We start from the raw sequence: 23,589 nt of genomic DNA, 5'->3' as shown, positions 1-23,589 counted from the left end.
AGGGGGGCACGGAGTGCAGGGAACGCATAAAAGGCACCCGAGCTGCAGGAGCTCAGAAGGGCTTCACCTGTCGGCAGCCATCTTGAAAGAAAGAAAGAAAGACTTTGACTTTTAAGAGGCATTTATTCCAGGGAGGGTGACAAATCGGGGCCAGTAGAGAGTATGTACAGGTTGGCCCGAAGATCTGGGCCTCATGGACAAGGCCTGGGCTCTTGGCCTGCAAGGCCTGCCCGTACACTCTAGACTAAAAAACAACACACAAAAAAACCCACAACGAACATTAGGACTATTTACATATTTACAGTTCTGCCAGCGGGGACACCCATGGAGGCCTCAGGGGTCGGCCCACATGAACAAAGTCCAAGGCCTCGGCTTTCTGGACGCGTCTCTGCACCTTGAGCAGCTGGTGGTGTCACAGGGCAAGGAGCAGGTGTCCTGCCTCGACTCGGCACAGTGCCCCCTCGAGGGCCCAGCGTTCCTCAAAGGTGGACGGAGGACAGCATGCTCGAACTCGAGCGAGAGGCGGGGCTGCACCAGACCAGCAGGTGGAAGAGCTGCAGGGTGTCAACGAAAGAAAGAGTCGAGGCGGGACACCTGCTCCTTGCCTTGTGACACCACCAGCTGCTCAATGTGCAGAGATGCATCCAGCAAGCTGAGACCTCGGACTTTGTTCAGGAGAGCCGACCCCTGATGCCCCCCTGGGCGTCCCCACTGGCAGAACTGTATATATGTAAATACTCCTTTTGTTCTTTGTGTTTTTTTGTGTTTTTGTCAAGAGTGTACGGGTAGGCCTTGCAGGCCATGAGCCCAGGCCTTGTCCATGAGGCCCAGATCTTCAGGCCAACCTGCACATAATCTTTACTGGCCCTGATTTGTCACCTTCCCTGGAATAAATGCTTCTTAAAATTCAAAAGTCTTTGTGTCTTTTTGTCTAGAATGTACGGGCAGGCCTTGCAGGCCATGAGCCCAGGCCTTGTCCATGAGGCCCAGATCTTCAGGCCAACCTGCACATAATCTTTACTGGCCCTGATTTGTCACCTTCCCTGGAATAAATGCTTCTTAAAAGTCAAAAGTCTTAAAAGTCAAAAAAAAAAGAAAGAAAGAAACATAAGATTCCTCCATCCTTTTCAAAATAGATAGTAGGAGTTATACAATTAAGATGATGTTTGTAGGGTTAAACCCCCTTCCAACTTATATCCACACCTTGGCTTTCTGTATTCTCTTTCTCAAGAGAATACAGAAAGCCAAGAGAGATTATATAATCTCTAATATATAATATTAGAGATTATATAATCTCTAATATTATAAGATTATATGTCTTATAATATTTGGAAAATATTATAAGACATATATCAATTCCAGACAAAATGTATACTGTTTCCATGGCGGGGGCAAATGACAGGAATTCTGGGTAAAGCTTGCCATGCACATGACCAAAGTCCCCACCAGGAGTATGAAAAGAATAGTGTGCTCTAACTGTGGGTCCAAAATGATAGTATCTGGTGTACTCACATTGCCTCTGCCATAGCAGGGATTGGAAAATCCACCCGGACATTGCGTGCAGTCAGGACCAAAAAATCCTTTACAACACCCAGGTTTCTGGAAAAGTTGTAAACATTAGTAACACTTTACCAAGCAGTTTCTTGAGTGTTGTTAACATCTTGCAACCTGAAATCAGATCTTTTAGCTGTTTTTTCAAATCATGAGCTAAGAGCCTGATCCTGAGAGTCATCCTCCACTTCCAAGTTTGAAATGCACTCCTTTCCCCAGTGGTGGTAGAATAATCAAAGTGACTTTCTGGTCTGTATTCTGACTATGCTTTCAGCAGCTCCCACACCCAAGTTTATTTTTTTGTTTTTTTCCCCCCTTAAACTACCCTAAACAGAGTCAAGCATTACTGTATCTTTTTCCCCGTTAGAGCCTGCTTTTTTCTCCTTCTGCTTTTGACACATATTTTGCATCCTTTGTTGTTTGGTTGTACAGGCCCACATCCTTCCTGTTACCAATTCCTGCCATTGTCTGAATTATTTAAGAAAAAGGATGCTCTTTCTGTGTCACATCAGATATCTAATGTGGTTAGCCAACAGGAGCACAACTGGAAGACAAATGTTCAGTCAGTATTTTGCCAGCTGCATGTTATCACGTATTATCGATGACTTGCAGGCAGTGTGGTATCTCTAGGGAGGATGAAACTTCTTTTCCTAAGCATCTGACTGTTTCATAAACAGGATGTGATTATCCTTTAGATTAATGTGCTCTCATTGTACTCTGCTTCCTTTGATAGAAGTCTGTTAGAAAACTGTAGGTCTCTAAGAAAAGATGAGTTGTTAAACAGTTCATGTTGTTTGTTATGGTATTTCTTTCATTTAGCTCTGCCATCTCATTCAGTGAAATTCATACAGGCTTTGCCAATCTGCCCCCATCAGCACTTGACAGGGGAATCGTTCAGATGAGTCCATATGTGTTCTGCTGAATGTTTATTCACTGCTGAATGTTTATCTCTAAGGAGCTTAGCCATGTAGTATCGCTTTCCCTGGTCCAATAGCAGAATTTACTGTGGGAGCACTTCTCTCCTTTTCCAAGCAATGTTTCAAAGACTTAAAGCTGAAGCCCTTCAGATTCAAGGAGCAGAAGCAGAATAAAGTTTCCTGCTAATGCAATGTGCTCTTGCATGCTCTATATTGCACTTACCAAAATGGTTTGATTGCAGTATCTGGCACACCCCTTTTTCATAACATTCAACCCCAATGGGTCATGGACATATACACATTCTTTGGGGAGAGGCTCTGGTTCCTTTAGAAAGAAAATGAGTCATGAACACAATAACTTTTCCTTGTCCCTGACTGCAGAGAGTAGCTATCTACTGCTGAACTGAGCAAATTCATGGGAAAGCCAAGGTGAACAAGATAAGATTATGGTGCTTCTATTGCAATACAAGATATGCAGTAGCTTCCTTTTGTTCACAACAAGCAATATCCTCCTGTTCTGATTTTAAAATTTCTTATCATGCTGAACAATGCAGGTTCTTTAACATTTTAGTTAAGCCAATATATCTAAAAACTTGCATGAAGTGAACAAGTTAAATTGTTCTTACTCCCAGAAACAGAGAGAAGAGATAAAAATAATTCATGTGGTGTTATCCAATGACATTTGGGATGAATTTGGCCCAAGACTTTACCCCACATGAGGTCCTCTTTTGAATTTACAAATGTGACTGGTGACTAAAGTCTTCTTAATTTATAAATTCCTGTTTTGAGAAATCTTCAAACAGCTTTTCAGAAAATCAAGCACCTTTACCTGACCTAAAATTGAGAAGACCACATCACTATTCATATTTGAAGATCTTTGTCATGATCTGTGTCATGAATTTACAATGGTTCTTGAGAGCCCATCCAATTGCTGTGATGGATTTTGCTCATAACTTAAAAAGAAGGTGCTACTCCCTAAAGAATAACAGAATAACTACTGTAGACCATGGGTAAATGTTTCAAAAGTGACTTAAATGTTCATTTACAAAAAGTCACTTAGGCCTTGTCATGCAGCACTTTTAGCATACATTTTTCCATTGTAGTTAATGTAAAATAATTATAAATCATGCATCCATAGTCTTCATTTATTCCAGTTTAAGCTACTTGTAAATTTTTGCGAGTGCACACATGCACACACTAAAAAAAATCTGCATGCATTTTATAGAAACACCTATACAACGTTCTAGCCTGATATCCCATAGTTCAATCCTGTGCCCTAAGCTTTATGCACTTGGAATTTTATCACAGAACACTGAAAGATGTATACTGTTTGTGAGTCAAACTAGCATCATATATTAATTCATCTGTGTTCTGTGAGCCATAATCATTTCTGAGCTGTTGCCAGCAGAGCTGGTAGGTAGATTCAGGGAGGTCCAAGACCAAAAGGGGGGACTCTTCTTCATCCACCAAAACATTACATGTCTTTTACCTTTCCTTTTTTGCATGCCTGTGACAAGGTATTTAACAGGATTCATAGATTCACTGGAATATGACAAGGCCACACTATAAGTACTGCTGTTGTGACCTTGAACCTACAACCTCAAGGCTATTACCCATACATCTTAGGGCCATGCCACCCCAGCTCCCATCTTTCACCAGCTTAACCTAAGATGCTCTTGATCCTTGGACAGTTGTCCTGCTCACTGCTAAAACCAGGGTTGTGCCCTCACAGCTAGTGCAAGAGGGAAAGGAAAAGACCACCTATGGTGGATGCTCTAAGAAACTGCTTTGCTTTTCTTTGCAGTGTGCAAGCCAGAATTACCTATGGCAAGTTATGGTATATGGGATGTTTTAAGCCCATTGTAAGCTTATTTACCCTGCTGAGAAAAGTAGAGCAGCTGACAGTACACAAGTGAAACAGGCTAATTCAAGTGAGAGATACTGAAGCATGAGATAATTGCAGGAAGTCTATCAAAAACAGAATGGTTAAACCAAAATGTGGTAGCTGCCCCTTTGCATCTTTCTATCCTGAGAAAAAAACCTAATTGCAGAATAGAGTTTTCATTTCCAAAATAGATAAATTATTGCAAGATATGATGCCAGATAACTTGGAAAACCTCTGTGTGTTGACAAAAGGTTGCTTATCCTCCAAAATAAAGTTATATTTAAATAAATATAACTTCTTAGGTAGGGCGGGAGTGAGGCCTCTAAAGTATATTGATATTTAATAAAACTTAGGGTCCAAAATGCCATTTGAAAATGGAACTTAAGTCACATAGGTGATTCAGAGAAAATCTTCTCCTGCCTTATCTATTGGTCTGGGTCTGCTCCTACAGACCTACACCCTTAACTCAGGCACAGTTGACTCCAGGATTTGACCTTTTGCTAAAAGTGAACCTACTGACGTAAATGAGACTAGGTAACACCACTTTGTGACAATGAATTTGTGACCCCCAAACACTGAGACTGACAGCAAAGCAGATAGAACACAACTCCCCCTTCAAAAAAAAAAGTGCGCCTATGTAAGACGTTTACTGCTGTTGACAAATTAGTTCTGCAGTAAATGTCTCAGCATCTACACATGCAGAGCTACTAGGCTGAAGTAAATTAATAAACTCTGCAGCAGAGTGGTAATTTCTAAATACAAGTACTACCCTCCTGCAGAGCTTTTTACTCCACAGCAGCGCACATGTAGATGCTGATCTGGCTGGGGCACAAAAGTGCTTCGGTGTGCCATCTAGTCCTGCACTCAACCACCCTCATGCCTCAGCCACACCCTCTGCAGCATGTTCAGCTGGGGCAGAGCAGCCCTGAGCTGGCAGTCTGACCCCATGGACTCCCTGCTAGCTGGGGCTGGTCTGCCCCAGCTCAGTGTTCTGCAGTCCCAGGAGCCTGTGTAAACATGCCAATAAACTCCAGAGTGATAAATGAGGAGTTTATTGTATTGCATTATTGTTTATTGTATTGCATTACAATACATGTATTGTATTACATACATGTAGATGCATCCAGATTTAATCTCATTTGACAGGTATGATATACATCGAACTAAGCAGGATCCAGTCACTGACTGAGTCTTTCATAGCCAATGGGATTATAGACTCAACGTGTCAGTTTCCATGAACTGAGAGTTGCAAGCTCCCATTTGTCTGCAACACAGCAGGTTTACTGCATAATCTTCCATGACCATGATACAAGCAGGTACTTTCACACTAGAAAACAGAAACATGGTCCTCAGAAAATCAAGCTTGGGGATTCTACTAAGTGGCAGGTTGAAAGTGGCACGAGTGTAATGGTGGAACCCCAAGCCTGTGCGGATTCAAGAGCGGTAGAAAAAGTTCTGCCTGTGCTAAGAGTGAGGTTGTTGGAAGCAAGAAATCTACAATTTTACTTAATATGCAGAGTATGTCGAGGCTCTCTCTAATGTGTTCTGCGTACTTCAGAACAGGAGGCAGCACAGACTACTGAGCAAAGCACTCAACTGGGATCAAGGAGACCTGGGTTCTATTAACAAATATGCAACAACCTTCTCTGCTTGACCTTAAATAAGCTACTGTATTTACTTGAATAGAAGATGACCCTGATTATAAGACAACCTCCCCCCCAATAATTAGATTCTATCTATGGAAAATTTATAAAATTATAATTTTCCATGCATAGAATCTAATTATTGGAGGGTTCCCTTGAATTTGTGTGTCGTCCCCGCCCCACTGCTACAGCATGGAAAACAAATCTGAGGGATCAGGTAGCCTCTCATTCTCTGCTTCCCCACAACTTTTTCCCTGGAATCCCTTCCCCCACCCCTTCCTGGCAGACCCTGCTCTCCCTGAGCACATGGAAGTGAGGAGCAAATTTGAAAACAATAACCTTGAAATTAAACATAGCTGTAGCAATTTGCATAGAGTACCCATGAATTTAGATAATCCAGAATTGATGAACGTTACCTTTTTTTGAAACTGCTGCAAGTTTTAGTACAGGTGTTTTTTAAACACACTTTTGAGCAGCACCTTTGGCACATATATATATAATCAGGCCAAATCACACAAATCAGTTCCAAATTCTCTTAACTGAGAAGAGCCAGCCACCGACCAGAAGCAATACAGAGTGGGGAATGCCTGACTGCCCCCGCTGCTACACCTAGAGGATTCCAAGGACATTCTAAATTCTGGACTCTTCCCTACCCCCACAACTGTATCTATTTGTAAATCTGTGTGTGCTTACAACCCACCTCCTTACTTGAATGCGCTTACAACCCCCACCCCCCAACTGTTGTGTGAGGTCTCTTGTATATGCTTTGCTATATAAGCATTGCACCCTCTCCCCCCTTTTTCCCCTCTTCCCACCCCCTTATTCCTGGGCTTAGTTGGCTGTATGTTTCTTATGTAACTTAGTTATGTTCACACCCCTTCTTATTTAGTTTCCATTGCTGAGCACATGCTGCTTTTGGCAGTGGTTTAATGATAGACAGTATATTTAGTGAGGTGTCCTTGTATGCGATTATAAGATGAGGGGCTTTTTTCTCCCCATACCAATTGCAGGGGAAAACTTTGTCTTGTATTCGAGTAAATACAGTACTTCCCCTCTCTGTGCCTCTGTTCCCTTCTGATACTTTGTCTGTATGCTCTTTGGGGGAGAGACTGTCTCTTTTTATGTGCCTGTATGGTGCCTGAAAGCACTATGGGTGCTAATATAAGCAGAAATAATAAAAGGTATTTACCACTTCTGTGCTGTAAGGTGGGCAAAGGCTGGTGTTCAAGGCTTTGCAATCAACACAACTGCCCTGTTGCAAAAAAAAAAAAAAAAGAAGAAGAAAACGAAGAAGAAACACATTTTCTCAAATGTAACCTCATTTTAATTCTCGCAAACAAAGACATATATGGAAATACATACAGGCTGGCAGTAATGCAGATTCATCAATGCAATATGAGTATGTAACCCTGGAACCCTTTTGGCTAACAAATATTCAGGCTTAATGCTGGATATTCAGTAGTTATGCTGGAGAGCATATGCTCTAAATTCCATTATTCCATGAAACAGTAGGGAATCTTCTGTTACTTTTGAGTCATTTTCATGGCCACAATTGAATAATGGCTGACTATACACTTGCTTGTGCATGTTCTAACTAGAACGCATTAGTCTAGTCTGCTCCATGTTCATGTTCTAACTAGAACTATTCATTGAGTCTGCTCCATGTTCTAATTAGAACACTCCTGCGTCACCTCACCATCATGTGCATTAAGCCCCCACACATTTTAAACTGACTGTGGGGGCACTTTATCTAAACTTCATTGAATAAGCTTTAGATAAAGTGCCCTGAAACAAATTTAAAGCATGTTGGGGCTTAATATACGTGACAGTAAGCCATTTTAATTAAAGCTGCTGTCCAGGAACTGCTCTAATTAAAACACTCTACCCCCACCCCCAAGGATGTGTATAGGCAGCCAATGAGATGTAAAATAGTAGACTTTGTACTGGTGTGCCATTCCATATACTTTAACAGAGCTCTTTCTAGTATCCCTGTCAACCTGTCAGTGCCTAAATGCTAGACACAAGTTGTGACAAAGATTCAAAATAAAGACCACAAGACTCTGCTCATGCAGGGTGTTTACAATGTTGTGAGACTCCCTATATTATGCAGATATTTAACTGCAGGATGAGAGCATATTAAAAAAAAGCTCAGTGGCCCACCTGAGGGTTGATGGCCCATTGAGCCAACATAGTTAAGAAATAGGAGTTTTTGGAGCCATTGGGAGGGCTAGTATCACATCTTGTTTCCTTTGACTCCTCAGCCCAAATGACCAGGTACCCAATTCCAGCTGGGTCAACTAGGGTAGGGAACCTCTGGCACAAGTCTGGAGCAAGACTCAAATTCATGCCTCTGGACCCAGAAGGGAGACACTTTAACTACTCTACCTGCATATAACAGGATCCACCTCTGGTGATTGTGATGCCCCCTAATGGCCATACAAATCCTGTTTCTCACTCTGTCTTCCCAGGCGTACCACCCTGATCTTGCCTGGCCCTTAAAATACCAGTGCAAGTCTGTAGGTAAGACTTGCTACTGGACCACCTCATTCTGCCATGATCTTTTAACTCTGACTCTCAGCAAGGTCTCAATCCTCAAAATGGCCTCAGTCAGCATACTTACACAAGGTCCTGGGGCCTCTGATAGCCCACTCCCACAAAATCCTGTGAGCTTCTGGTGGCCCACTCAGTTACGGTTCTTTTCCAGCCCCACTTCGCAACTGTCCACAGTTAAGATTCTCTTTTACACTCTCTATCTCCCCTCCCCAAGGCCTCAGTCTCCCCTAGCTCACTGCTTCAAAATCAAGAGGTCTTTCCCAGTCCTCTCATCTCCCCTTCAGACACTCCCATGCCTCATGGACAAAAACAGAAACATCACATGCAGCATAACTTATGAACTTATCTCTATGATACTCTCCCCAGAGCTGCTTCTTCCTTCAGGATCTCTGCCAATCTGACTCTCCTGCTCTGGAGCTCTGTTTAAATCCCCTACCTGGCTCTGCTCCTTTTGGTCATCAGGCTCCCTTATCCAAATGGGGCGGAGGGATTCCTCCTTTACTAATTAGCAGGATTGCTGTTCTGCTCCTTATCTGGCCCTGCATCCTGCACCATAGTAGCAGGATTATAGCTCTGCAGTCTGCCTCTTTGCCACCTGCAGTTTACAAACTAGAGTCCTGCAACCCTTTAGATCTGCTGCCTGGCCCCACTCTCTGTAACAGGGGTTGGGACACCTGTTACACTGCACCCCACATCTGACACTATGAAAAAACTTAAATTTGTTAGCATCAAATGTACTTCTACCTTCCATAATCTCAGTGGGCACGTTCAGATAAGCGGGAACGTGCACTTTGCAGCAAATGTGAAAATGTTCTCCGCACTGCATATTTGCAGCACATAAGCAATATTAGATACCAGAAAATTCCAGTATAAAAAAAAGGGGAGTGCCGCATGTGGCTGCAGTGTGTGCTGTCCAAAACCAGAGCCTGGTTGGCCAGAAACCTCACTGTGGCTGCTAGCCAGGCTCCACGTGCCCAGATAGCCACCCTGCACCCTGGAAGGCCCCCAGGTAAGGCTGCTGGGGCCTTCCCAGATGCTGGCCCCAGTCTCCCCTACCCAGAGCTGTCCCTTGGGTAGGGTGAATCAAAGCAATCACCCCAGGCCCCACGCTTTGTGGGGCTCCGCAGAGCTGGGCAGAGTGGTCGCGGCCCCTCCTACAGGGCCCGTCTGCCTGGCAGCTCAGTCCTGTGCCACGGAAGAAGCACTCTCTAGGGGGTGCTCCTGCTGCTGTATGCACCCTGGTGGAGGGCATGTGCCCTCCCAATCTGTGCATGGGGCAAGGTGGCTGCTGCTGCGTGCTGAGCTTTGTGCCATGAGCCCAAAGCTGCAGAGTAGATCCTGGACTGTACTTTACCTCAAAAAGTGATCTTCACCTTAAAAAGGCTGGAGACCACTGTGCTAAAGCATGTCACTGTAGCAACATCACCATATGGTGACACGTAGACATGCCCATTATATCCCAGATCAACCTCATAGGATATGAATGTTCAGATCCATTTAATAACATTATCAAACTAGTTAGCAGAGAAGATTGAAACTTGATTACCAAAAAGAGGTCTTAAGAAGCCAAATTTCTTTCTGAATCATATATATATGTGTGTGTGTGTGTGTGTGTGTGTGTGTGTGTGTGTGTGTGTGTGTGTATATAATATGAAGATAAAAGTAGTATTTTTAGTTTCCTATAAAAAATTCCTAAGAGAAAATAGCTGACTTCTCAGTAATATTATGTGGAAATGGTAGCAGAGGAAGTGCTTATATTGGCTACTTCAGCAAGCAGCCTAATGTAGAGGATTAAACAGGGTAAATTAAATTTCCTACATGTGAATACACTGACTTAACTTGTCAGGTCAATTATAGTCTATTCTACAACTTAACCAAGAGCTTTATTTCTTTTCTGTAGTAGTCACTTCAGAAAGAATGAAAAAAACATCACTTACTGTTACAATGGTATGCTGTACTTCATTGCATCTCTGTGGCAGAATGGGGATTATTGAAGAAGGAATGAAGATGCCATCCAAAGTATGAATGATTCCATTAGATGCCACAATGTTCTTCATATTTAAGGGAATTCCAGAATCAGTCAACAGAATTCTTCCCTGTTACAGAAAAACAAAAATTCTATGTTATACTCTCTCTTATTGGGAGATTCTGGGCTCATCTACACATGAAATTAACCCATCTAAATAAACTCTTGTGCAGTTGCACAGTAGTTTATTGTTCCTGGGCACAGCATTTAAATGTGCACCTGGGACTGCAGCACGTTGAGCCAGGGCAGCGCAGCCCTGGTTGGGAGGGTACCCAGGGAGTCAGCCTGCCAACCCAGGGCTATTCTGGCTTAAGATGCTGCCGAGGGGCTGGCAGAGACATGAGGCAAGCCAGCAGACAGCCCCACACTGTAGCACCCTCATGCCCTAGCTGGCCATAGTCACCGACTACACATGCATTGCGGCAGAGTAAATAACTCCACCATAGGATAGTACAGATATTGAGCAGCACTAACATATGGCAGAGTTAATTAGTTTACTCTGGACTAATAGCTTCACACATGGAGATGGAGAAGATGCTCTACTGTGGAGCTAAATAGGGAACTTCACAGTAAGTATCTCATGTCAGTGCGCCTACTGACTAAAACATAACAAATTTCTAGAGCTAAAGTGGGATATAGACACTTTGTTCAGTCTCAGATAATAAATACATAATACCCATCATTCTTAATGAGCATCATGCATAGGGCATAAGAAGAAAATACACTTTACAGCTTTAAATAAATCTAATTTTTTAGGCACAGGGAGTAGCAGAGATGGTTGCAAATCACCATATGATACTTACATCTGTGCTAATATTGATGGTCACTATCTGGTTTGCCATGGTTATAATATGTGGCATCATCAGCAGCTTCTCCACAGTCACCTGAAATTTTTTTACACACATATGAAGATATATATTATATATATTTGCAATACATTATGTGTATATATGACAATGCTATGAAAGAGAAATTAATCTAAGGAGAGGATAGGGTTGAATACATTTTCGAATAGTTACAAAACTCCCTCCATAAACTATTTTTAAACAGTTGACTTTAAATAATTAAACTTTATCAAATGTCTAGAAAATACATATATGGCTAAAAGAGAAGTCCAGGGCACTGTATCAATCACATGCAATATTTGAAATAGAAATCATATTAATGGCCTTCTCTTCATTTTTTTCTTTTTGTAAATTTGACACTGTAGCATAATTTCTTTTCCACAATGAATACAGTTGATAGCATGTTCAAAAACTCAGACTAGCTAAGGAGTTATCCAGAGTATGTTTGTAAAACATAAAAATAAAGTGCTAAAACTACTGGTTTATATGCTCATCGCCTATTACAAAGCATACTGGAAAAATACTATAGTTTGCTTGGTTTCCCACTGCATCCATCTAGTAACTTTTTTTTTTTTTTTAGTAATAAAAGGAGTGTGATGGAGTTAGGAAACCCTGCACAGCAGTAGCAGAAAGGAACACTAGTGAAGTCCAGGGCTCTTTAAGACTTTGATATCAGACAATTTACTGCTCTATCCCTTAGATTATAAAAGCTATGAATTAGGGAAAGGGTTTCAGGACATGCTGGATAGCTGAAGTAGCAAGATGTTTCAGGCTTGTGAACTGGTTCTGGACAGCTCCTGGTGGGAGTAAAGGAATTTCCCAGTATAAGCTTCCACTAACTAAGAGACTGAGGAGCAACTGTTGCCATAGAATAGGTCAGAACCCTAGTATGAGGGACAAGCAGAGAACTGAGGAAGGAAGTGGTCTAGGGAATGTTGCAGTGCTTTGCAGAAGTGAGGCTGGTGGGGACTACATTTACACTGGTTTAGGAGTCTGGAGATGGACTTTATGGGGCAAGATGGATCTGGCTCCCCATTACTTCAACCTCACTCAGTGCTAGAGAGAAAGCAAATATTGTAAAAAGCAGAATGAGTTATTTGTAGGGCTGTGTGAAGCTTCAGTCCGTGATTTGATTTGATGGAGATTTGGCTCGATTTGGTGGCCCAATCTCCGAATCCAAATCGAATCAGAGGACCCTTTAATCTCTTTGAATTGGTTTGGAACCCTCTGAATCAATTTGGACAGATTTGGCAATTTGGACGTAGATACAGCTTTAAATGTTTTTTCTACATACCTCTAGGTAGCAGGGGCTCTGAACGCTGTGGTGCTGGGGCAAATGCAGTGTCCCAGAGAAGCACGAGGGGCTCCCTAGTGCACTCGGCAGCAGACCAAGAAGCACTTCCGGTTCACTTCCTGGTTCACTGGGGAGTGCGCAGGGGGGTCCCCACATGCCTCCCTGACTTGGCGACTGGTGCCTCCTGGGTCTGGGAGGGGTGCCCAGGGTTCCCCTGTGGCTGATCACTGAGTTGGGGTGGCACTGGGAGGCCCAAGCACACTCCCCGGCAGACCCAGAAGTGGACCGGAAGTACTTCTGGTCAACCTCCAGGTTCACTGCCGAGCACGCTGGAGAGCCCTCCATGCTCCTGTGGGACGCTCCATCTGCCCCAGCACTGCAGTGATCATGAGCCACACTGGTACCTCAAGGTATGTAGAAAAAACTTTTAAAGCTGTGCCTGTGTCCGAGCCACTGATTCGTGGAATCAGCATCAAATCTTCAGATTCGGATTTGGCCAAATCGAATCAGGGACAGTGATCCGAATCAACAGATTGAATCACTGACCCCAATTCGGGCCAAATCCGAATTGAATAGGGCCCATTTTGCACAGCCCTAATTATTTGGTTTGCACACACAGTGCTGGTTGTTGCAGAGAAATCTCAACTTTGTACAAGTTGTACAAGTCTATTAACTTCAACACAGCTAACACCAGGAGTAAAATTTGACACATTCTATTGAATAAAGCAAAAGAGACAAATATACAGCTCCTGTTTAATGTTGCCCTTCTTCTATAATAAATTGCAATAGTAAGCATTGGAAAATCCTAAATAGTGTGTTATTAAAAAAGGCAAAAGACCATTCGTCTGTAACAGATTTTGTGAGGCAATATATTTAAAGATAATGTGACAATGAGAAAGACTGCACCTTAAAACTAAGTTTTCATAGTATAATATAGCATCCTCATGTATATATAATGCAACATTCCCTAGACCACTTCCTTCCTCAGTTCTCTGGATCATCATGCTTGTCCCTCATACTCATGTATACTGCTTTTTAAGCAGTATGCGTAAGAGCAGTCCCTATGTAAGTGGGAGCACTTCCATGATAAATGTTTGACTAAATCAGCACATAGAACATATATTTCTCTCTTCCCTTGCCCAAGAATTAGAGACAGATATAGCCACATATTGTATCTAAAGCCAGAAGAATTGTAGGCAAGTTGCTGATTACTTAGATACTGGTCAAAAGGACTCCAATGAACTAGAAACAGATATCTTACCGCTGCCACAGTGTAGATGTGGTGTTTCACAAGCTCCTGAAGCTTGTTTATCCCCTAAAGAAGGAGACAGATGTAATAATTAATGCTCTCTCTCAACATTTAGCAATAATAGGAGGCAACTAAAATAAAGCATTCTGATAATCATGCAATTTAAAGCGAGTGCATGTGTGTTTGTTTCTTTGGTTGGTTGGTTTTTTGGTTGGTTTTTAACAATAACTTTATTGGAAAGATCATGACAAATCTGAATTTAACAAAATAGCTAAATTTCTGATTTAACTGTCATTGTCACATCAACATGCAAGGAAAACCTTTCTTCTAAAATATTACAGGAAATGGGAAGAAGTGACTCAACTATGGGAAAAGCAATTTTGTGCTCAAGTAAGTTCATCAAGTACACTTGAATCATAAATAAAATTCTGAGTTGGCCAGAAAGTGCACCAGTACCATTTTGACTTACTAACTGGACATATATCCCCCATCCTTTGATGATGATAAGACTCTCTTTCAAAACATAAAGCAACATAACTAATTAAAGACTTCCCCAAACACTTAAAATCTCACCTCTGTAAAGAGATAAATAAGCCGCCCATCTCTTAACTTATCCACCCCTTCATTGCTTGGTACAAACACAGTAAAGGGTCCTGGTCCATCCAGTATTGAAGGCAGGCCACAGTTCTGCAGATATTGAAAACCAGTGTAACATAATATTTCAGATTAAAACTAGGAGGAGTTAGTGGAAGAGAGACATCTGAGAAAGGAAGAAGAGAAGCCATGCAATCCACTAGAGACTACTGATATGCACATTTATATGGAAGGGCCTTAGACACCAAGGGCTCCTATACACATGCAGGGAGGCTGCTCTGATGCACTGTAATTCCAGTGCATTGGAGCAGACTCAGTTAATCAAGTCTGCTGGAGCATGGTACTGTGCTCCAGCAGACTCCAGCATCACATGTATCGGTGTCCCTGTGCTGAAAAATGGTGGTGGGGCACTTTAAACTAAAACTCATTAGGCCAGCTTTAGTTCAAATCACCCTGATGCCATTTTTCAGTGTAGGGACACTGATACATGTGACAGTCTGAGCACTTTTATTTAGTACGGCTCTTGGATTACTTAAAGCACCATTCCTCCCCCCACCTCCCTGCCTCCCAGAGCATGCCTATAAATGCCCCAAGATAAGAGTCAGAAGCTAATACACAGATAGGAAGGTACCTTAAGAATGCAACGGTGCCAGAGAAGGTACTATTATACAGTGGTTGCTACAGTGTTAATAGTTTTTTCTATAAGTAATCAGTACTTCACTAGGTCTTCCTTAATGCAAGTTTTAGATACACAGGAATACATATGCGATGGCTGTAGCTATACCTTTATACAGCTAGAAATAGAAAATATACCAAAACGTATATTCTTAAGATACATTTATTAACTTTGCAAACTTGAAAAGTAACTTGATGGGATATTTGTCTGCAAACAGAAATGTTGGAGGGAGGAAAACTGAGTTACAAAGCATGGGGATGGGACAGCTCAGGGGAGCACCACAAAACAGCACAATCTTTCCCTGTCAGTCATCAATGCAAACCTGACTCAGGGGAGTGGCTGCAATGGTTTATCACATAAAGATAGTTCAGGTACAGTTTTTTATATGCCACTAATTGGTAGTTCCAATGGACAGATCAAGGACTGCTTGTAGATAGATCAAAGTCATTATTGGCAGTCCCAGGAGAGGTGCCAAGGCCTGAATGAACCATAGAATATAAACTCTCTTCTTTCATCTAGAGATGGATTGCTTTAGTCAGGTGTAAGGCAGTGTTGGGGGGAGGCTTGTACTGCAGTTGCCGGTGTTAACTTTGCAGATATATATAGATATATAGATATATATATTGCCTGAAGAGGTCAAACTAGCACCTTTTGCTTGCACTACACTTTCTTATAAATAAATACAAGAGAAGTAGTATCATTGTAAAAATGTGTCAGTTAAAGAAAATCAAGCTACTGATACTATTTTTAATGTTTTTTTTAAATGTGAAACACTATTCTGATTGTGATAGGAGTAATGTAGCAATCATTCAGTGTAATCAATACTGAACCACCCTAGAAGAGATAGACACATGATCACCTCTAGGATAGTTTCAAATCGACTGAAGATCTCCATTGAAGCAAGAATCTCACCAATGGTTTTCTGCAAGAAGAGCCAAAAGTGGAAAGGGGTAAGCATAGCCTGGAAGTCAAAACATGAACTTGAATACTTCCTATTTTGGAGAATGTTGCAGGTTTTGTGACAAAGAAATCATAGAATATTATAGTTTTTTAGTGTACTTAGAAATTCTGGGTAACCTAGCCTAGGTACTTTAGGCCACAGACTCATTCCTACACACACAACACCAATTTGCATATGTGGCACAGACTTGTAACTTCTGCTGATTTCAATGCATGATTTCTGCCTTCCGCAGATTAAGTAGGAGTTATGAGTACTCATTAGCTGAGGGAGGGGAATCAATCCAAATGCTTTTTCCAGCTAATCTGAAAATCCATTTGTTCTTGGATATAGGTAGTATAGGTAGTAGAAATCTTTTTACAGTGCTTTAACATAATCTTTCTCTGCATATCAAAAGATGACCCAATACTCAGACATCATGATCTGCATGCACACTGCAGAGAAAACTAGTGTCATCAGTTCTTGTAAAGACAGCAGGGTAGACATTTTTGCTTTGTTAGAGTTCTGTAGATTGTGTGGGCATGCACATGTGTGTGTAAAAGCTCCTTTTGCCATCTGAAAGTTAGAATTCATTGCACTGCTAGTTTCACAAGAGAAAGGGAGTGTCCAAATGTGCATGGATATAGAAAAGCAATTGCAAACAATGCTTTCTGTCTTGCCATCCCAGCTGGAAAAAGTATTTCTCCAGGGTCTCTGTCATATAAAGGGTGGCATCATTTGCTAATGTTGCTGCTTGGCCCAGTTCCAGTAAGGCATCACTAATATTGTAGGTCTGTAATAGTAACCACCAGAATTATTATAGTCCAGCTCCTGATGGGGTAATTCTTCCACAAAGGTGTGCTCTGGGAGAGCTCTTGCTTTCCTACACTTGGTGTGAGGAAGAAAAAAGCCTTATCTCTTATCCTGCAGCAGATGCTTCAGTATCTGGTGCCAGAATTTTATTCAAGCACCTGGTAAATGCATGTCTTGAGGAAAGGATTCAGGGCCAGAGCTGAGATTAAGGTAACTGCAAGCTAGCAGCAATGAGAGCTTGAAACACAGAACTAACATGCTTTTATCTTTCCATCTTAGAATCTATAACATCTGTTATCTGAATACCTGAACATGAAAACCTTATATTATATCACTATACATAAAACCCATGCCTCGTTGATTTAAGAAGACTGACATCTAGAACTAATCTTGTTAAATGGAATATCATCATATTTCATACAATTGGAAGTAAAAAAAAAATTAATGTACCTGTGGGTTCCCAAGGTTTTTAAATGTAGGCTTTTTCCTTAAAGTGTTAACTATATGCATAATGCCATTGGCAGCTGGTAAATTCCATTGGAGAAAAGTATATAATTCACCTGGAACATCTTGATACCTGAAGCTTTTGCTGTAGCGCTGAGATAAAGATACAAGATGATTTGGTTATAAAAAATACATTGAAGTTTTCTTAGCATCTCTTTGCAAAACATCTACCATCATAAAAACACCAATATAATGAGGTCATTTGGTGTTACTATGGAAAAGGTACATACATGAGCAGGTTCAAGGTCTGATAGCTAGGGGGTCTATCTAAACAGCAGGGGGGGAGGGGGCGGGAAGGACATACCAATTTTCATCGTATTAATTGTTACATAAAGTTCTAATTCCATGGTCAATCTTGGATTTCACTGTTTCTGTGAAATCCGTGAAACAGCGAATTAAATAGGTCCCTACTGATAGCTGGATCCAAATTTTACTCCTATCTGAGGGATGTTTAGACTCTGGGGTCTGGTTAAGTCCATCTTGGATGTGAGACCAATTGCCATGAAGTTCAAATCTAGAACTAGACTTGCCCAAAACTGGAACCAGAGTTCTGGTTTGGGCCTCACTCTGGATCATACAAGTTCAGAATTCAGCATGGTGCCACCTAAAACTACCAAACACGAGGAGGGACTCTGTGGCTGCAAACAGATGTTACATTTGTCCTGGAATACACCATTTCATCCCAGGACAAAGTCCAATTATTCAGATGTACATGTCTGTTGTCCCAGGGTCCTAAAAAGGTTTGCAGAATAAGAAATACTAACAATTTATCCCAAGGCATAGTAAAGCACATCTGAACAGTTATCCTGGGACTGAATAATTTTATCATTGATCAAAAAGTGGCAGTACACATATTGCTTTCTAAATCCTGATTAGAAGGTGATATGTGTACATGTCAATCCCAGAATATTTCTGTTCTGGGACAAACACAGGCACAACTTGTCCAAGGACAAACGCAATGTCTTTTCCTAGCCTGTATCTGCTTATATCTTTGTGGGCATGAAGATAGAAGTTAGGATTAAGCCTACTGTACAAGATTTGGCTATCACCTGCATCAGATCCTGATAACAAGGAAAGGCTGTTGTAGCATGATCAACAATTTGGTCTCATATTAAAAAAATACTACTGTTGATGTACATTTTTCTTCACTGAATACCCCACAGCTAAAGGACAAGCTCCTCCTTTATGTTTTCTTTGCAATCCCTAAGGTCAGTTGACAGCAACCTCTTGTAAATTCCATCTGTGCACCAAATTAGTTAGGCAAAAATACTCAGGAAGTCCATCTCGGTAGAAGCTCCTCAGCTGTGGAACTCTCTCCCCTTGAGGCATGTCAGAGCCCAAGGACATCTACCAAAACCATTGGAAGACTTTATTTGGGCAAGCATTTAGCAGATAGGGTTAAATTTTGTTGTATTGTTTGTGGAGTTGTTTTATTACTGGTACTTATTTTAATATTTAATCTGTTTGAATAATTTATTTTGTTTTTATTGTAAGGTACGCCGAGCCTTTTGGGGGTGGGAAGTGGGGGCAGATGAAGTAAATAAAGTAATACATAATTAAAATAAATAAAATGAAACTTAATATTCCACAATTATTCATAAATGTGAAATCTAAAACCAAACAGGCATAGCTCCAATCTACTGTGCTTTGAATTTTTGTTATGAGTTTTTGAATAATTCCTCCCAGCTCTGAACACCAGTTCACATCACTACGAACTATGATTCAGCTAAGAAAGGTGAAGGGCAGACTTCCCAGATTAAAAGACTCCTGGGTAAACAAAAAATATATCATTGAAAAGCACAGCTCAAATTTTACTACCCCTAATACTGCTTTGTCATTCTGATAAATGCAGAGGGCCAATACACAAGCAAGAACTCAAGACTAAGGATGGGAAACTCAGAGGGGAAACACTGATGTTCCTTGGCCAGCTGTCAGGGTTCATATAAGGCAACAGTACAGAATGAAGAGAGGACAATGGATAACAGGAAACATAAGCTAATAAAAAATATATATCCTAAAGCAGGATTATTAAAACTGGTGAACTATGACTGACAAAAATAAGGAGTCGGGGGGAGGGGGATAGACACTGGAAGAGCAAAAGTTCAGACTATAGATCAGATACTGATCAGACTATAGATCAGATACTGATCCACAGGGCACTCTGGAAAGGAGACTTTCTGCCTTTACTAACACAGACACACACAGAGTCTATGTTGTTGAGTATTTTATTAAGTATACATACGATAAAGTCATTCATTATCATGGTTAGGGGGCTCTTCCTCCTGCTTCATGTGCCTTGCCAGCAGTGTACAAATGCTGATAAAGGCAATGGGAGTTACTCCATAGAAAATAACAGCTGGGGCTTGAGGTCCTACATTGCCTTTCTGGCAGACCCTATGAAGAGGCTTGTATAAAGACAGGAGAGGAGTAGTCAGCACAATTCTGGATTGTATAACAACTCATAGGCAGCTGTAAGTTAGAGTAGCCTCTGAGGCAGCTTTGACTGGATCTAGGGGTTGCTTCGACTCCAAATACACCCTCAAGTCAGGGAAGCACAAAGTTGGCTTTAAAACCTTTTCTAATATGAGTCTTCAGTATGGTACCTTTTTAGAGACACTACGGAATCTGTTTTAGGCATATTGTCAAGATTTGCTCTGAAAATCTGTAGTACAGTGGAAACAGATACGTTCTAGTCTCTCTCTCCTGTTTGCAGCACCAGTGAGAACTTACTTTAAATAAAGTACTTGCTCCTAGGCATCTCAATACAATAGAGACTGAAGGACTTCTGAAGAAAGCAAAGAAAATGATTTGAAGGCTGGAGGGATGCTGCACAACAACAACAAACTTAAAGATCTTAATATCAAATTTGTTTAATATGCAAATTTGTTTGAATAATTAAGATTATTATATAACAAATACCATATGTGTTATATATGGATATGGCAGAACCACAATGGTGTCTGCCACTTTAAGAGCTGGGATAAGCAGCTGGCAGCTGCGGCCCCAGCTCTGATGAGCGGCTGTTTTAAGATTCAGGCCAGCAGAGCTGGAGGCAGCAGTTTGCTGCCTGTCTATTTGTATCTTCCAGAGATCTTGGGCCTTAAGGCCCCCCTAGTTAACTAATAGCCCCCACTATGTGGGGCCAAAGTTTGAAAGATACAACTGATACATTTTTTTTTGGTGGGACAACTAAGGAAAAAACGGGTAGGAGTGCAGTTGCTGTCTGATACCATGGAAGGAACATCTCTTGGTGGAGCTGCTGCTCCTGCAACAACTCAAAGGTGAGAGAGAGGTTATTTAGATAGGAATGTAGATACATGTATATATTTTTATAAAAACAAGACACTATGGAACACACCATGAAGTGTTGCGGAAAGGCAGATGGCAAGCCTTCAGGGAGGGGCAGAAGAGGGGGTAGAGGGAGATGTGTAAGTCCCCCCCCTGCCCCCTGCCACAAACTGAGAAACAGCCTCTTTCCTCCAGCTAGCAGGATGAGGTTTACAGAAGCAGCAAGGAGAGAGGAGCAGTGCCAGTGCCACTGCCTGTACCTAAGTCTACATCCCCTCCAAGAGCACCAGCCATAACTCCGCCACCACCACCACCACCATGACCACAAGCACCAGCATGACAGTCTTCTCCACCCCCATTTCACTTCCCATGCTGACCCTTCCACTGCCAGAGGAAGAGCTGGAGCTGGATCCGGGTGCCACAGCAAGGGAAATTGGGGAAGGAGGACACCTCTTGGTCTTGGGCATGACTTGAAACTGCACTCTGCTGGGGAAGGGTAGCCTGGTGGGGCTCCTAGTGGTGTGGGAGCCCCCAGGAAATGCCAGGCCAGTTACCTCCCTGGTGAAAGGTGAGGAGGGGCACCTTAACCCCAGCACCTGAGCCTCTTGGGGTGTAAGGCCCAGACAGTGGGGGATGGGGCCCCGAGAGCAAGAGGGGCAAGTGAGGTGAAGCCCCAAGAGCAGGGTCAGCAAGGTCCAGGTAAGCCTTTGGGTGCCTGAGGCCAAAGGTGGTCTGGAGGCTGAGGAGAGGCCCTGAGAATGAGGGGCATGATTAGGGGCCTGAGGAAGGGGCACTATGTTCTGGTGTGGGGCCATGGCTAAAGTAGGCCCACAGTTGAGCAATCACTCAGTCAACACACAGTGGGGTAGCGGGAGATGCCTGAGAGACTGCACCCGGGCTGACTGAAGAAAGGAAAGCTAAGCCCAAGGATCTCACAAAGTAGGGAGGGAGTGTGGCCCAAGGGGGCGGTATGCAAGAGACCGGGTGAGAGCCAGTGGACTGTAAGAGGCCCTGGTGAGAGAGGGGTGGTATGAATGGGGCCTGTAACACGGCAGTGAGAGAGAGACACAACGGTGTGTCTAGTTGGGCCCGGCCTTGAGCCAGTAATTGAACAGTATGTCATCTGTGAGGCTTGGGATGCAGTATAGGGGTGGTTGGAGCTGCATACAAAGGCCCAAGAGAACAGGGCATTCAAAGGGCACCCTCCTGCCTAAGTAAGACCATAATTATTTAACAACAAGTCATGGCAGGCGAGAAGGCAGGTGGCGTGCCCAGGCAGGTGGGAGACCAGCACTGTAGCTGGTTGGTGAATTCCCACTTTGCCACAATTGACAAAATATGATCTTCATATATAAGGCTGGAGTGTTTAAGAGACAAGAAAGCAGTAAAAGTGTGTTGAATTAATCTAGACACAAAAGGGACAAAGCAGAGTATTCTAAGAAAAGGAGAATTTATTTTGAATATTGGTCTTGCAAAGTGCCATTATTTGAAAAGTTAGATGGATATAGTACAGCAGAATAAATTGCAAGCAGGGAATGATCAATTTTTCATTGACAAGTAAACAGGCTAGATGAGTTTGCAAGTTTTCTACATCTATGATTTAATTATTATAATATGGAAATATATAGTTACTTGTTATAAATCTGAACAATGCTGTTCAACTTGCGAGCCACAGCCCACATGCCCCAGTACCTGCCTTTCCCACTACTACACAGCAGGGGAGGGCCTGGGGGGTCATATAGCACATGCCACAACCAGGGGGGAGTGGGCCATGTGCTGCTGGAACTGCCTGGGGGACAGGGGGGCTGTGGAGACCTGCATGGGGCCATACACTGCCAGTGCTGCTGGGACAGGGGGGAAGAGGGGCATGGGAGGTACCCCATGGAACCCACATGGCGGGGCAGCATGTGACACATGTAGTGTGCAGATAAGGGGTTGCACACTGGTGTTGCATGTGGCCCCTGGGCCTGCTGAAGTTGGACAGGCCTGACTTCATTGATTCAAGAGAAGAGGTTTCCTGGTATAAAGGTATGTCAGCAGTACAGCTTTAGCACTTGGTCTAGTACCATGTGAAGCAGCAATACAGTACGTAGTATAATACTATAAAGTCTTTACCGGGTCATTAAATGTCAGTTGATGACCAGACAATGTCCACATTGTTTTGGTTTTGATCATGTCTTCCAACAAATGCTGACCAGGAATTATGTGCATTTTGCATAAATTTTCTGCAATGGTATCCTTCATGACATTAAAAAGGAAGAAAGAAATGATAAGTTTTATAAAAATGTTTCAAAGAATTTCAATTAAATGACTCCCATCTAGCACATAGAAAGAAATACTTTACATGTGAGCTTGATCATTTCTGATAAAAAAAAACTATGGCTTTTTTTTCTGTTGTATGGAATTGGAAATCTTTGATAGTGCCCAGGGGAGTATTGTCACCATTTTTTTTAAGTCAGAAATTACCATTTTAATAGTATAATGGTCATCTTAGATGGATCTCCTATATAATGCAGCCCAAGGGATGTTACCATGTGGCTCTTGCACTGAGCCTACTACTTCAGACAAAAATTTTACACACATGTGTGAAAGAAATATACCTACACACATAGCAAGGATGGCTTAGCTGAAAATAGAGCAGATTTGATTAATCGAGTCTGCTGGAACAGGCTAATTAATGCACTCCAGCCAGCCTCCATGTCTCATGTATCAGCATCCCTGCACTTCAAAATGATAGCAGAAGTGCTTTAACTAAAGATCATCAAATGAGTTTTAATTAAAGTGCCTCCACCACCATTTTGAAGTGCAGGAATG

At 42.2% G+C, this 23,589-nt stretch overlaps 1 protein-coding gene across 8 annotated transcripts in view; it reads right to left on the bottom strand.

Moving 5' to 3' along the window:
• Positions 1-23,589, bottom strand: part of STAB1 (stabilin 1) — a 231,239-nt gene that overhangs the window by 174,776 nt on the left and 32,874 nt on the right. For all 8 annotated transcript variants that reach the window (XM_025209654.1, XM_025209653.1, XM_025209656.1 and 5 more), the window contains 10 exons: positions 22,891-23,013; positions 17,434-17,580; positions 16,093-16,155; positions 14,537-14,650; positions 13,976-14,029; positions 11,379-11,459; positions 10,487-10,645; positions 7,186-7,248; positions 2,692-2,793; positions 1,513-1,599 (listed from right to left, as the gene is read on the bottom strand). In XM_025209654.1, coding sequence (XP_025065439.1) covers positions 1,513-1,599; positions 2,692-2,793; positions 7,186-7,248; positions 10,487-10,645; positions 11,379-11,459; positions 13,976-14,029; positions 14,537-14,650; positions 16,093-16,155; positions 17,434-17,580; positions 22,891-23,013 — 993 coding nt within the window. The remainder of the gene's footprint in view (positions 1-1,512; positions 1,600-2,691; positions 2,794-7,185; positions 7,249-10,486; positions 10,646-11,378; positions 11,460-13,975; positions 14,030-14,536; positions 14,651-16,092; positions 16,156-17,433; positions 17,581-22,890; positions 23,014-23,589) is intronic.

The sequence above is a fragment of the Alligator sinensis genome, unplaced genomic scaffold, assembly GCF_000455745.1.
Source record: "Alligator sinensis unplaced genomic scaffold, ASM45574v1 scaffold487_1, whole genome shotgun sequence".
Lineage (NCBI taxonomy): Eukaryota > Metazoa > Chordata > Crocodylia > Alligatoridae > Alligator > Alligator sinensis.
Note: the sequence above shows the minus strand (reverse complement) of the source record. Positions and strands in the feature narration are given on the sequence as shown.